This window comes from Dromiciops gliroides, chromosome 3 (assembly GCF_019393635.1).
Source record: "Dromiciops gliroides isolate mDroGli1 chromosome 3, mDroGli1.pri, whole genome shotgun sequence".
Lineage (NCBI taxonomy): Eukaryota > Metazoa > Chordata > Mammalia > Microbiotheria > Microbiotheriidae > Dromiciops > Dromiciops gliroides.
In genome coordinates this window covers 241,230,046-241,245,358 of record NC_057863.1, presented here as the reverse complement: position 1 = coordinate 241,245,358, position 15,313 = coordinate 241,230,046, and the positions used below count along the sequence as shown (strand labels likewise).

At 40.4% G+C, this 15,313-nt stretch overlaps 1 protein-coding gene and 1 pseudogene across 2 annotated transcripts in view; both read left to right on the top strand.

Annotated features, from left to right (window-relative positions):
• Window positions 1-4,554, top strand: part of CSF2RA (colony stimulating factor 2 receptor subunit alpha) — a 77,136-nt gene extending 72,582 nt beyond the window's left edge. For both annotated transcript variants that reach the window (XM_043991435.1, XM_043991436.1), the window contains one exon: window positions 2,962-4,554. In XM_043991435.1, the coding sequence (XP_043847370.1) occupies window positions 2,962-3,030 (69 nt within the window). In that variant the 3' untranslated portion in view covers window positions 3,031-4,554. The remainder of the gene's footprint in view (window positions 1-2,961) is intronic.
• Window positions 4,357-12,812, top strand: LOC122747407 (annotated as a pseudogene).
• The last annotated feature ends 2,501 nt before the right edge of the window (window positions 12,813-15,313 follow it).

Here is a 15,313-nt window from a genome sequence, read left to right as displayed (position 1 = left end):
AAGATGAAGGTGCTAAGTAAAGATCTGGTGATTTTAGTGCCCTTTAGGCTTAGCATGATTCAGCAGTCAAAAAAGTATTAAGATTAAAAAAAAAAAAGTTTTAAGGAAAAAATATATTAAGGACAAGAGACAGAGTAGTCTCATTGTTTTATGCCCTGAGTGGACCAAAAAAAGAGTTTGGGGTTCACTCTGGAAGAACGTATTTTATAAAAGGCATTGATAAGCTGGAGGGAATCTAGGAAAGGACAGCCTTAATAGTGACAATCATGCCATCTGAGAATCATTTAAAGAAAAACAATAAGTATTTACTATAAAGGATCTGCTATGGGCTTTGCAACTATTATCTCATTTGATCCTCACAACAGCCCTGAGAAGGAGGTGCTATTATTATCCTCATTTTACAACCGAGGAAACTGAGGCTAAGTAATTTGCCCAGAGTCACACTGCTAGTAAGTGTCTGAGGCCAGATCTGAACTCAGGTCTTCCAGACTCCAGACCCAATATCCACTATGCCACCCAGCTACCTCTAGAAATTGTGAATGTTTACCCTGGATAAGAAAAGACTTTCAAGGACATCTGAAGAGATGTCACATGAAAATGGGGTTAGACTTGTTCAGTCTAGCCCCAAAGGGCATTACTAAGAGACACATGGAAAAATTCACAGTAAGATAGATCTAAAAGGCTCATCAGAAGTCAATCTAGCCCAAGCCCCTTATTTTACAAATGAGTTGCAAAGTTTGATATGACTTAGGATTTATGTCAGACAAAACCACAAAATGTGGTCACAAAAAATTGCACATGACTGAAAAATGACTGAATGACACTTCACAGGAGTAACAAGAATGAATATAGAAATATTTTCCCCAAACATCTCTGGAGCATACTATCTCCCACACTACCTTGGTTTCTGATAGAGCAGGTTCAAAACTTAACTAAGAAGGTCAACAAGCACCAGCCCTGGATTCAGGAGGACCTGAATTCAAATCTGGCCTCAGACACTTGATGCTTAACTAGCTGTGTGACCCTGGGCAAGTCAATTTTATCCCTCATTGTCCTGAAAAAAAAAAACTACCTCAGTTCCTATGTAGAATTTTTCCCACCATCTTCATGTCCAGATGCATCACAAATACTAAATGAAACCTGTCACTAGATTGAAGTCCCAAAAGTTACTCCCAAAGATTTCTTCTTGCTCCCTGAGGCACCAATGCTGCAATGATTGTAAAACCCAGTCTGGGTCCCTGAATTCATATTCTTACAATCTGGTTTGCCAAAATCAGAGCCTTCACTCCCTTAAGAGAAAGCCATCAGATAACTAATCACCAAAATTCCCCAGAAGCAAGTGAAGTCAAGAGACCAAAAATGAAGCTGGTAAGGCTTTTTGGATGACAAAGATCCTCCTTCACAACATGTGGTTAGCCTAGCAGAACCAGTTACCAAATGTCTACTCATACACCACAGTCTTACTCTTCCCTTAAACTTGATCACAGTTCTCCTGGAAGAAGCTCCCTAGCATCTTCTGCATGAAAACTCCAACAAAGGTACTCTGACCATGAACCATATCGCTATTACAGAGACCTTCAAGCAAAATTCTGAGGTTTTAGAATCATCATTGTTGACAACAACTAGAATTTATATAGAACAAAACACTTTACAAATCTTATCTCACAACACTGAAATATAGATATTATTGTTATCCCTGTTTTACAAGTGAAGAAATTGAAGCAAATAGAGTTTAAGTGACTTTCCTAGGGACACTCAGATAAGTGAGTATCTGAAGTTGGATTTGAACTCGGGTCTTCCTGAGATGAAGTCCAATAGTATATACTCTGTGCCATCAGGGTAACTTTTTTTAAAGTATAGGTTAGACTGAAATTCTGTGATATAATGAACTAAAAACTACAACCTCTGCCTTGAAGAAGCTAGGAACCTAGTTGTTTAAATTATCACACATTAAATAATAATGCAAAACAGTTCATCTCATTAGGAACAAATTTAGTGGTTTTTGTTTGGAGAGAGAGGGCTGGACTTGTGATTTCATCAGTGTAGAGAATTCCTAGTGTGAACACCCCTTCCACTAATATAGACAGGCAGCTCAGAGATAGTTTTAAAGAGGCAGTGAGAGATGAAGAGACTTGCCCATGGTCACATAACAGATATAAGCCAAATGAGTAATGGCGGGGGCCCCCAGGGAGAATATTCAAAGACTGGAGATGTTACTTGCACTTTCATTTCATAGAATTTTAGAACACTGGAGCTGGAAGGAACACAGGATCATAGATTTAGAATAGAATAGGACCTTCAACATTACCTAGTCCAACTTCCTCATTTTACAGTTGAGGGACCTGAGGTCCATAGAGGCTGAATGTTTTGCCCAATATCACAAAGGTAGTAAATAGTAGAGCCAGGAGGAGGAATTCAGGTCCTCTCATAACAAATTCAGCCCTCTCTGTGCCACTATACTACACTGAGGTTATTAGCAATTGTGTCAGGGCAGCTAGGTGGCACAGTGGATAGAGCACCGGCCCTGGAGTCAGGAGGACCGGAGTTCAAATCCGGCCTCAGACACTTAACACTTACTAGCTGTGTGACCCTGGGCAAGTCACTTAACCCCAATTGCCTCACTAAAAAAAAAAAAAAAAAAAAAACCACAAAAAAAACAAAAGCAATCGTGTCACATTTACAGATGTGGAAAATGAAGTCCAGAGAGGCATACAATTAATACATGACAGAGCTGGGACTCAAACCCAGTTCTTCCAATCCCCAATCCAGGGATCACATACCCAGGAGGGGCTATCTACCTTTATCAGCACTTCCAATGTTTTCTCTTGGTCACTAGTATTATTAATCTTTTCTGATATTTTTATAGGAGGAAAATTCTGACTAAATTGGAAACTATTACCATTCATGAGGCTTGCAAAAAATCTACTAAAATGTCACTGTTGCTTTTCTTCCTCTCCTTAGATCATCTGGGAAGAATTTAAACATCCAGAAAAATGTGAAGAAATAATGACTATAGATGTAATCGGATGATGACAAATGGCCAGAAAAGCAAAAGAATTTTCCCGATAGTACTACCTGTTGGAGTTTTAGGAATTTTTTTTTTACATTTCATTCACCTCAACAGAGAGGTGATTTGGCATAGAGGGTAGAAAACAAGCTTCAAAGCCAAAAATCTATCCCTTCTCCAAACTTTCTTATTTCTGTTGAAGGCACCACTCCTCTTCACCTATGTTTGCAACCTTGGAGTCATAATTGACTTTTTTCCTTTTGTACCACCCCCCCCATACCCGCATCTCCAATTAGCCAAATTTTGTCAATTCTACTTCCACAACTCTCGACTCCATCCCTTTCTCTCCATTCACATGACCACTACACCTCTGCTGGACCTCTTTACTGCTTTCCTGGATTACTCCCATTTTCCTGCCTTCAGTCTTTCCCCTACTAAATCCATTTTACATACAGTTTTAAAATTAATATGCCTGGGGGCAGCTAGGTGGCTCAGTGGATAGAGCACCAGCCCTGGAGTCAGGAGTACCTGAGTTCAAATCTGGCCTCAGACACTTAACACTTACTAGCTGTGTGACTCTGGGCAAGTCACTTAACCCTAATTGCCTCACTAAAAAGAAAAAAATCAATATGCCTGACTTCTCTATCAATGCTGGTCAGCACCTTCTCTTCAACTTATAGGTTTAGCAAATTACTTAGAGCCTTGAGAAGTTGTTACTAGCCTGGGGTCACATGGCCAGTATGTGTCAAAGGCAGAATTTAAAAACCCAGGACTTACTGACTTCAAAGCCAGCTCTCTATTCACTGTGCCAATATTTATTTCCTATACAAGAATTGTTCCTATAACATAAAAGGTTCTAAAAAAAAATAGTGTGCATTGACAGAAAACTTAAACCCAACAATCAGCAGTAATAGCTACTGAAATACTCTGCCCGGAAATTGAGGCTTAAAACCATCAAAACATAAAGCCGGAACTGCTGAGTATCCATTTTACATTTCATCTCATCTCTGCACCAGAGGTCATTCTCTCTAAGAACATTGGAATAGTTGGCAGGAACTCCTTCCCAAAAACATCTGGCACTATCTGGAGACCCAGAACCTCCAGACCTCTGGAACTCACAAGGTAAACTTTAATCCTGAATGTGTACACCTTGTGGTCAATGTTTGGTCACTTAGGATCAGTCAAATAAACACAAAGGAGAGGAGGCAGCCAGCGGACTGATCAAACTTGCCTGACTGACCCCTGCTCAAATTGCCACATGCGAGAAGTTGACATGTTGTTGGAATGAAGAGAAAGGGCTTCACCTTTCCACATTTATCCCTCATGGGACAGGCAACAACAGTACGAACATGCGGTCAGAAAAGAAGAGAACAACTGAGAGAGAGAGTCACTCCCTTTTACAGATGTACTAAGTCAGTGTTTCTTTCCAAATAAAGCCATGTGTCCTGAGATCCAACAAAATAACTTTGAATTTTCCCTGTCGTCTCCTCCCCATTGAGCTGAATTTATTTTATAAATTTGACTTGGGGACATTTCATGCTGCTTATCCCAACCTTCTTTTATGATGTTTGATAAGGTAATTACTAACTATGTATCTACCTTCTTTTTCAGGTATTTCAAATTACTGTCCTAATTAATTTTGCATTCTAATTAAACAATTCTACTAGCTGTTTTATATATACAACAGGCCATCTCCTACTTCTGTGCCTTTGAAGAGGCTGTCCTCCATTCCTAAAATGCATGCTCTCCTTAGCTCTACTGCTTAGAATCTCTAGTTACTTCAAGGTCCACTTCAGGTGGTACCTAGGGTACAAAACCTTTCCTGATTCTCCTTGATTTCCTACCCTCTCCTTCCAGTAATACATTGCCTGTGTGAAGGATACTGTCTTTTAAAGTTTCTGCAATTACTGAAGCAGTTACTCTAATGATAATTTCTGAGACAGTTGGTTTTTAATGTGAGAAGCTATAATATAACTTGGATCTTTGAAAACCAGAGCCATTCTACTGTGGAACAAATGTAATTTCTCCGATTTTAAAGAGAGCTGAGAATATGGTCACCAACCATAAGCTAAAGTTGAGGATGGCATTCTCAGTACCCATAAAAATATGAGTGAGAAATAAGAACAGAACAGAACATGAAAGAACCAATTTCAGAACTACATCAGCTAAACTTGAAACTGGAAGGGATTGCTGTTAGGTTTTAAGAATAAGTTCAAGGGGGGGCGGCTAGGTGGCGTAGTGGATAGAGCACCGGCCCTGGATTCAGGAGTACCTGAGTTCAAATCCGGCCTCAGACACTTACTAGCTGTGTGACCCTGGGCAAGTCACTTAACCCCCATTGTCCCGCAAAAAAAACAAAACAAAACAAAACAAAAAAAAAGAATAAGTTCAGGGGCAGCTAGGTGGTACAGTGGATAGGGCAACGGCCCTGGATTCAGAAGGACCTGAGTTCAAATCCAGCCTCAGACACTTGACACTTACTAGCTGTGTGACCCTGGGCAAGTCACTTAATCCCAATTGCCTCACCAAAAAAAAAAAAAAAAAACCACACCAAACAAACAAAAAAGAATAAGTTTCAGTCAGGGCAGCTAGGTGGTACAGTGGATAAAGTACCAGTCCTGGATTCAGGAGGACCTGAGTTCAAACCTGGCCTTAGACATTTGATACTTACTAGCTGTGTGACCCTGGGCAAGTCACTTAACCCTCATTGCCGCCCCCTCCCCCCCCCCAAAAAAAGAAAAGAATAAGTCTAGTTGATCAGAGGAACAGTTTGGGAAAAAAAATCAGTGGTACCACCTAATAGATTGAGTAGTTTGACTGATATGCCATGCCAAACACATGAAGTGTTTGTTAAGCATAGTATGGATTAACTCAGCTTAATAGTGGAAACATGTCCAACACAGAAGATATATTCATGAAGAAACTTTTATGGACCTTTTCTGAGACATGAGGAGGACACTGAAGTTTATGATTTCAAAATTTTGAGTTACCCCTAAACACATGACTTTTTTCATTCATGTGCCTCCTTGGCTAGGAAAAGGCACTGTGTGCCCACTCTCCCTGATAGAGTACATTGTTGGGACAGTGTGACCCAGGTATACGTATGGATTGAGATGTATTTATTATTTATTCATTTTAATATTTGAGAAATAATTACTATTTCTTTTGTATCCGTGTTATGTAAATAATGTGTTTAATAGTGTTATTGTTATTATTAGTGGCTGGTCTATGTAAATGGATATCTATAAGTGGGGGCTTAAGAACTGAAATTATAGGGCGGCTAGGTGGCGCAGTGGATAAAGCACCGGCCCTGAAGTCAGGAATACCTGAGTTCAAATCCGGCCTCAGACACTTAACACTTACTAGCTGTGTGACCTTGGGCAAGTCACTTAATCCCAATTGCCTCACTTAAAAAAAAAAAACAAAAAAAACAACAACAACAAAAAAAAAAAGAACTGAAATTATAATTAGGATGAGTATATTCCTCCCACAGCAGTTACTCTTTAGACTCTGGGTAGATCTGAGTGTAACCACTTTGCGATTTGTCCTCAGAACAAATGGGGCCTTACAATGAGAATATGTTGAGTGAGTGAGTAAACCATTCCATTCACTACAGATGTTCACATGCCCAGTGTAAGCAGGACAAGGTACTACAAGCCACAATAAATACCTGTTACACATGCATATATTGTATTCTCCTCCTCAAGAATATGGGTCATCTTTTTAAATTTTGTCTTTGTGTGGGGGCAGCTAGGTAGTGCAGTGGATAAAGCACTGGCCCTGGATTCAGGAGGACCTGAGTTCAAATCCAGCCTCAGACACTTGACACTTACTAGCTGTGTGGCCCTGGATAAGTCACTTAACCCTCATTGCCCTGGGGGGGAAAAAAAACCCCAAACAAAGCAAAAAAAAAAATTTGTCTTTGTGTATCCAATATATAGGAGATAGAAATTACTTAAGTTCTTGCACAAGCAAAACCACTGCAAACAAGATTAAAAGGAAAGCAGAAAGCTAGGAAACAATTTTTATAGTGTTTCTGATAAAGGCCTCATATTTAAAATATATGGAGAACTGAATCAAATACATAAGAAGACAAGTCATTCCCCAATTGAGAAATGGTCAAAGGATATGAACATGTAGTTTTCAGATATCTACAGCCATATGAAAAAAAAAGTTCTCAATCACTACTGATTAAAGAAATGCAAATTAAAACTACTCTGAGGTACCACCACATACCTTTCCAATTAGCTAATATGACAAAAAAGGGAAATAATAAATGTTGGAGAAGATGTGGGAAAATTGGAGCACTAATGCACTGTTGGTGGAGCTGTGAACTGATCTAATCATTCTGGAGAGCAATTTGGAACCATGCCCAAAAAACTGTGCATACCTTTTGATCCAGCAATACCACTACTAGAAAAAATAAAATAAAATAAAATACCACTCCTGGGTCTATATCCCAAAGAGATCATAAAAAAGGGGGAAAGACCCACATGTACAAAAATATTTCTAGCTGGGTTTTTTTTTCTGTTGGTTTTTTTTTTTTTTTTTTGTGGTGGCAAAGAATTAGAAATTGAGGAGATGTTCATCAGTTGGGGAATGGTTAAACAAGTTGTGGTATATGAATGTAATGGAATATTATTGTGCTATAAGAAATAAGAGCAGGTGGATTTCAGAAAAACCTGGAAAAACTTACATGAATTGATGCTGAGTGAAATTAACAGAACCAAGAGAACATGGTACACAGTATCAACAACATTGTGTGATGATCAACTGTGTGACTTAGCTCTTTTCAGTAATACAATCAATGATCCAAGACAATGCCAAAAGACTCATGACAGAAAATGCTGTTCACATCCAGGAAAAAAACAAACTATGGAGTCTGAATGCAGATTGAAGCATACTATTTTCACTTTTCTTGTTGCTTTTTGTTGTTGTTGTTTCTTCTTGTGTTTTTTTTTCCCTTTTGTTCTGATTCTTCTTTCACAACATGACTGTGGAAATATGTTTAACATGATTGTAATATATAACCTATATCAGATTGCTTGCTAGTTTTGGGAGGAGGGAAGGAAGGGAACGTGGGAGGAAAATTTGGAACTCAAAAAATATTTTTACATGTAACTGGAAAAAATTCAAAATAAATTTTAAAATTTAAAAAAAATTAAGAAATTACTTACATCCCAATGTAAGACTATAAGTCAGATAGCACCTGGGATAATATAAATTTCCTACAACTGAAGAAAATCTTTCCCTGGGTTGGTGGAAAGGGAAGATGAGGAAACAAAGAAGAAAAGAGAAAAGGAAGGAAGCAAGGGCATTAGGAGAAGAAGACAGGCCTCCAACACCAAGATGAATGAATATGAGAGGATAACTTCTTGACTTGCCTTAATGATAATTTCATCCTTCAGAAGGTAGGAGAACCAACAAAGGAAATTTCTATACTGGATATGATTCTCACTAGCAGGGAGGAACTGATTATTAGAGTGGAAATTATCAGAGCCCTAGGGATAGGGAACAATTGGGCTGGAGTGGGGGGAACCTTGTTATCGGTATATACTATTTAACCTAAATAATACCCATTCTGCTGCAAACTAAATAATAACCACCCTATCAACCTGACCAAATCACCCTACCACACACACACAAACACACCTCTTGTAGATTATTGAATAAAAATCTGACAACTATCTTAATGATACTTATGCTGTATATACTAACCCTTCCTGCACACACCCCTCTCTAGCCCCAGGATCCCACAAATGTTGTACATAACACAAAACTATGGAATTTCCACACCAATTTTCCCACAGGGATAGACTATCCCATTGATCAATTCAAATGCAACAGAGTGCTGTTGATGGGCTCTGTACTGACAAAACATTAGGAAACCCCTGGTTTTCCAGAGCTAAGGCCCAGAGGGCAAGCCATGCCCTGAGCTAGGCAAGTCAACAATCCATTGGGATCACCCTCTGGATGAGCTCTGGATGATCTCACCCTCTGTCAATAATTCACCAGGTGTTCTATGAGCTGGACAAGCACTGAACAAACTTGGAAAGTCCTGCAATGAATCCAACTTGTCATATTCTTGCTGTTACCCCTCACTGTCAGGCCTACAGCTCACTGTGCAGCCACTAGTATAAGTATTTAGATCTCCCCACACTGCCTCAAGTCTCCCCACTAGGAGTGGAGGCCCCAACACATGTCCTTGCTTACAAGCCATTCACCGGTTAGAGGCCAGTTCTGGTCTATTGACAGTACTCTAAGAAGGCCTGAAAAAGCTATATAAACCAAATCTGTACCCCAGAAAACAATCCTTAGCATGCTACTAAATTCCTTTTCTTTTCAACATGACTGTTCACTTTATTTGTTCTGAGGTTCTGATGATGGGTAACATTATCTCCCTGGGCCTTCAAGGAATTTCATTCAAGAAATTTTCCAACACCTAAGTTTTAGAATTTGTAATGAAGGAGAGGAAATCCATGCAAAATCAGACCTCACCCTGTACTTTAGGAAAGCAGATTTCAAAAGGTTCAGAGGAAAGATATGCTCCCATGGAGTAAAATGTGGCAGGTTTGGGGGGTGGGTAGGAGGAAGGCATCTGTACTCAGTGTTTAAACATGTTTAACATGATTCAGTCCTTGAGGTGAGTGGTCAAGGAAAGAAACCAGTAGTTTGAGTAGATTAAATTCATCTAAACTCTTTTTGATTACTCTTCTTTGTCTTACTCAAAGAAATTATTTGTATCATGAGAATTTCCTTTTTTTTTTTTTTTGAGCTTCCCATATTTCTTGCCTGAGCTGACTTATCTCATAAATTTTAAGTCACAGAATCCTACCTATTCTTTCTCTGGACATTGAAATGTTTTCTTCCAAAATTGATGATGTAAAAAAATTAAAAATGTAAATTTTAAATTAAAAAAAAATCTATGGTGTATATCAGACTAAGTCCAGCTTTCTTCTCCTTCTTCATCATAAATTATAAAATGGAGTCAGCATTTCCCCTTTAAGGTTCCTATCATTTTAACATGAACAACAAGTTCCTCCTTGCTGGTCACAATCTGACCCAGAATGGAAGTTCCCTTTATTGTTTCCTCCACCTTTCAAAGATTTAAATTTCAATGAATTCAAGTCAATTTATCAGCTGTTTTGCTTTTTTTTTTTTTTGCAAAGAGAGGGGTCTAGCTAATGTCCCACTATTATATAATGCTTCATTCCCAGGTTTATGATCTGTCCCAATTTTGTCATCTATTTCTTCCTTCTTTGCATCATACATTAAAGAGGATGGTTGGCATGATATTACCATGATAATGTCATTTCTTTCTCTCCCTCTAATGATTAAATGGAAGACAGTGTGGCAAGTATTGTCATCTCTATTGCTAGTTCATCAGTTTCTCCAGTTTAATGTGTTGGTAAGATTTTGTTAAGCACTGGAAAGACTTACATGAACAGATGCTGAGTGAAGTGAGCAGAACCAGGAGAACATTGTACACAGTGACAGCAAAATTGTGTGATGATCAGCTGTGAAAGACTTAACTCTTCTCAGCTATAAAATGATCCAAGGCGATTCCAAAAGACATGATAGAAAATGCTCTCCACACTCAGAAAAAGAACTATGGAGTCTGAATGCAGATCAAAGTATACCATTTTCACTTTATTTGTTGTTATTTTTTCTTTCTTGCGGTTTTTTCCTTTTGTTCTGATTCTTGTTTTACAACATGAATAATATGGAAATATTTATAACATAATTGCATATATGTGTGTGTGTAGGCAATCAGATATGGGTGTGTGTGTGGGTGTGTGTGGGTGTGTGTGTGTGTGTGTGTGTGTGTGTGTGTGTGTGTGTGTGTACACATAACCTATATCTTATTGCTTGCCACCTAGGGAAAGGGGGAGTGAAGGGAAAGAAGGGAAAAAGTTGGAATTCAAGGGGGCAGCTAGGTGGCACAGTGGATAAAGTACCAACCCTGGATGCAGGAGGACCTGAGTTCAAATATGACCTCAGACACTTCAGACTTACTAGCTGTGTGACCCTGGGCAAGTCACTTAAACCTCATTGCCATACAGAAAGGAAGGAAGGAAAGAAAGAAGAAAGGAAAGAAAAGAAAGGCATTTATAACTGTAGCAAAGTGAGGTAAAAAAATTTGGAATTCAAAACCTTACAAAAATGAATGCTGAAGCAGCACATCTCTCTAGTCCAAGACTATGAGTTTTTAGCGACCCAACAGAGAGCCAGGCATCCACTCCAGCCCCCCCCCCCCACTCCGGACTCCTCCCAGGCCACGTGCTCCTCCTCCTCTTGTTTTCCTTCACGGTCCCAGGCACATAGTATGATCATTAGGTGTTGTTTCCCAGCAACTTTCTATGGAAAATCAAGGGAAGTGGGCCATGGTTGCTGTGAGAAACTTTGAAGAGTGAACACCTTTAGAGAAGCTTGATCAAGGTGCCATCCTCGTGAGACCCTCCAAGTCAGGACTCAGGCAGAATTCCTCTATCTCTTTTTTTTAGTGAGGCAATTGGGGTTAAATGACTTGCCCAGGATCACACAGCTAGTAAGTGTTAAGTGTCTGAGGCCAGATTTGAACTCAGGTACTCCTGACTCCAGGGCCGGTGCTCTATCCATTGCACCACCTAGCTGCCCCCCCTCTATCTCTTCTTAATCATCAGAGACCATCTTACCATTTCGCCTCTCCCTCCTGGGAAGTAGCAAAAAAACAAGCGTCGAATCCTGGTTGGATTTAAGCCTACAGATGTGGCCCCAATAGCCACCGTCAAGTTCCTGGGGGCTGGCACTGCTGCCTGCATCACTGACCTCATCATCTTCCCCCTGGACACAGCCAAAATCCAGCTGCAGATTCAAGGAGAGAGCCGGGGGGACCATGCGAGCTTCCTCTGCCACTGCCCAGTATCGGGGTGTCTTGGGCACCATTCTGACCATGGTGAAGACTGAGGGCCCTGGCAGCCTGTACAATGGGCTGGTGGCTGGCTTGCAGCGCCAGATGAGTTTTGCCTCTGTCCGCACTGGCCTCTATGACTCTGTCAAGTAGTTCTACACCAAGCGATCTGAGCATGCAGGCATTGGGAGCCGCCTCCTGGCAGGCTGTACCACAGGGGCACTGGCAGTGGCCATAGCCCAACCAACAGATGTGGTGAAGGTACGTTTCCAGGTCCAGGCTCGTGCAGGTGGCAGCCCAAGATATCAGGGCACGCTGAATGCCTGTAAGACTATCGCCCGACAGCTAGGTGGCGCAGTGGATAGAGCACCAGCCCTGGAGTCAGGAGTACCTGAGTTCAAATCCGGCCTCAGACACTTAACACTTACAAGCTGTGACCCTCGGCAAGTCACTTAACCCCAACTGCCTCACTAAAAAAAAAAAAAGTATCGCCGGAGAGGAGGGGCTTTGGAAATGAACTTCACCTAATGTTGCCCGCAATGCTATTGTCAACTGTGCTGAACTGGTGACATACGATCTCATCAAAGATGCCCTCCTGAAGGCCCACCTCATGACTGATGACCTTCCATGCCACTTCACATCAGCCTTTGGGGCTGGTTTCTGCACCACCATCATTGCCTCCCCTGTGGACATGGTCAAGACGAGATACATGGACTCTGCCGCGGGCCTGTATGCCAGTGCTGGCCACTGCGCCCTCACCATGCTCCGGAAGGAGCGACCCCCAAGCCTTCTACAAAGGGTTCATGCCTTCCTTCCTCCGCTTGGGTTCCTGGAATGTAGTGATGTTTGTCACTTACGAGCAACTGAAACGGGCCCTGGAAGGCCGCTCGCACTTCCAGGGAAGCTCCTTTCTGAGCCCGCCTCTCCTGCTAGCTTTCTGCCGTACACCCCTCCCCTTGGAGTCCAGACCCCAGCCTGCCTCCCATCCCATTTTTCTTCCCTCTTCCTCTCCTCCCATGAAGAACCTTCCTGCCCTAGAGTTAGCCCCATTTTATCCTTTCCCATTGCAGCCTCACGCAGTTCTTAAGCTCCTTACTTCTAGTAAAGCCAGATCAGAACCCAGGGGAAAAAAATGAATGCTGAAAACACTCTTTACATGTAATTGGAAAATGCAATAAAATACTACCAAGGAAAAAAAAAGGTTTTGTTAAGTGTTTTGCCATGTACAAGGTACTATGCTAGGGAAGATAGGTCCTTATATAATGACTGCATTAAAGACAGAAGGGAAGAAGGAATAAGTATTTATTTAGTTCTATTATGTGTCAAGAACTGTGCTAAGTGCTTTACAAATATTATCTTATTTGATCTTCTCAACAACACTGGGAGGTAGATGCTCTTATCCCCAATTTAAAGTTGATGAAACTAAGGCAGACAGAAGTTAAATGACTTGCCCAGAGTCACACAGCTACTAAGTGTCTGGAGTTGGATTTGAATTCAGGTCTTTGTGACTATGTGACCATTCCTCTAATAATGGGACCACCAACCCATTCCTACTATCCTATTTCTTTCTACCCCTTGAACCACTTAGAACACCAAAAGACTCTAAGATATAGTTCTTGCTGTGAAGGCAAAATCTAGTAGATTTTCCCCTTGCCAATTAGAAATTCATTCCTTCCTTACAATTCTAGAATTATTGAATAACTGGTTCAGTCCAAAGCCATAGAAGAAACTTAATATGTAAGCTTTGCTAAATTGAGAAAATGATCGTATAATGATTATATGAATATGGCAAATATGCAGCTATATAATCTGAATTATGGAATATTGTGAAATTTTATTTTTAAAATTATCTTTATCTTCTTTGTGGACAAAAATATACTCATACAATTTCCCAGTGGAATCAAAAAATAGTAGGTATGAAAGAACAAATTGGCCTTTACAGATCCACCAGTTATTAGCCCTCTCTTCCTCTCCAAATTATTTTGTATTACATTATATTTACACAATTGTATACATGTTGTATCCCCCTCAAGAGTGCAAGCTCCCTGAAGGCAAGGCCTATTTCATTTTGGTCTTTGTATCTCTAGTCAGTCATTCAATAAATATTTATCAAGCACCTTTTGTGTTCCAAGCACTGTGATAAGCTCTGGGGATACAAAGAAAGTGTAAATAACCCCTGTCCCAAAGCCCATTGGTATGAGCCTCTTTCCTCTTTGGTGATGAATGTCCTTCTCTGTGTGAGGAGCAGGAAGAAATCGTTAAGAGCTGTAGAGCCAGAGTCTCATGGGTCTTCTTGCAGTTCTCTTCAAACTTCAAGTTGCTTTAGGTACTTCTGGCTTCCAGTGTCCAAAGAGATGATGGATGTGGCCAATCCCGCTTCGAGTTGCTAAAGAAAAAGACTGGAAAGACATAAGAGGAGCCGTTGGTTTCCATTATGTCCCTAAACCCCACGTTGCTACATTAGATACTTCAGGGAACTTCCTCTTGGGTGAGATCTAGGGCTCTCTCTCTCCCTTAATCCCAATGGGAGAACTCTTTCACTCTGTATTGTCTGATATATATTCTCATATGTATACTTTCTCTGATTTCTGGTTAGTTATTGAATTGGGTAAATGGATTTCTTGGCTAAAAAAGAGGTGGAGTTGGCACGAGTCTGGGAACAGCAGTCTCACATCTAACTCAGAACTCCTCGCAGCCAGACCAGCAACCTAGATTTCCCCCAAAATGCAACTACTGTCAAGGATCAGCTGATTCTGAATGTCCTAAAGACCAGACTTGCCTAGAGAAGATAGAACTGAAAAATATGCATCATGATGCTGAGGACAGTCATGTTTTATCCTAATTAAGTACCAGCCTCAATAGGGGCATGTATCCATCCTTAATGTGTTTCTGAATCAAAGTAAAACAAGAACACATAAGTTTGTGTATTGGTTTATTCTCCTGAAAGGGAATTAACTTAATGGTTTTTCTATTTTGTTGTTGGGTTTGTTTGTTGGTTTGTTTGTTTACTGAGGTGAAGAATTAAGAAGGAAGAAGAGACTGACCATCCCTACTTACCTTGCAAAGGGTGAGGAAATTGCCAACCTACAGCAGGATAGTGGCTTTACTAGTAACTCAATACACTGTCATTGTCCCTGGTAGAACTCAAGGGATCAGAAAGTGAATTTCTGATTCTTCTAAGTTCAGAAAATCAACATATGTCTGTTTTCAGACTGGCATCATCTAGTTCAATAATTTTAAAAATGTGGAAACACCCACTCCACTAGTCAATGACAGAGATGGAACCTGCAATGACAGTTCTCTTTATTGTTCTTTTTTCCTTGCTTCCACTTGAAGATAAGGACTTTGAAAAAGAAAAGTAGATTTTTAAAAGGAGGGAAAAAGCTGATTGGAAATATGGCATGTAACTATGACTT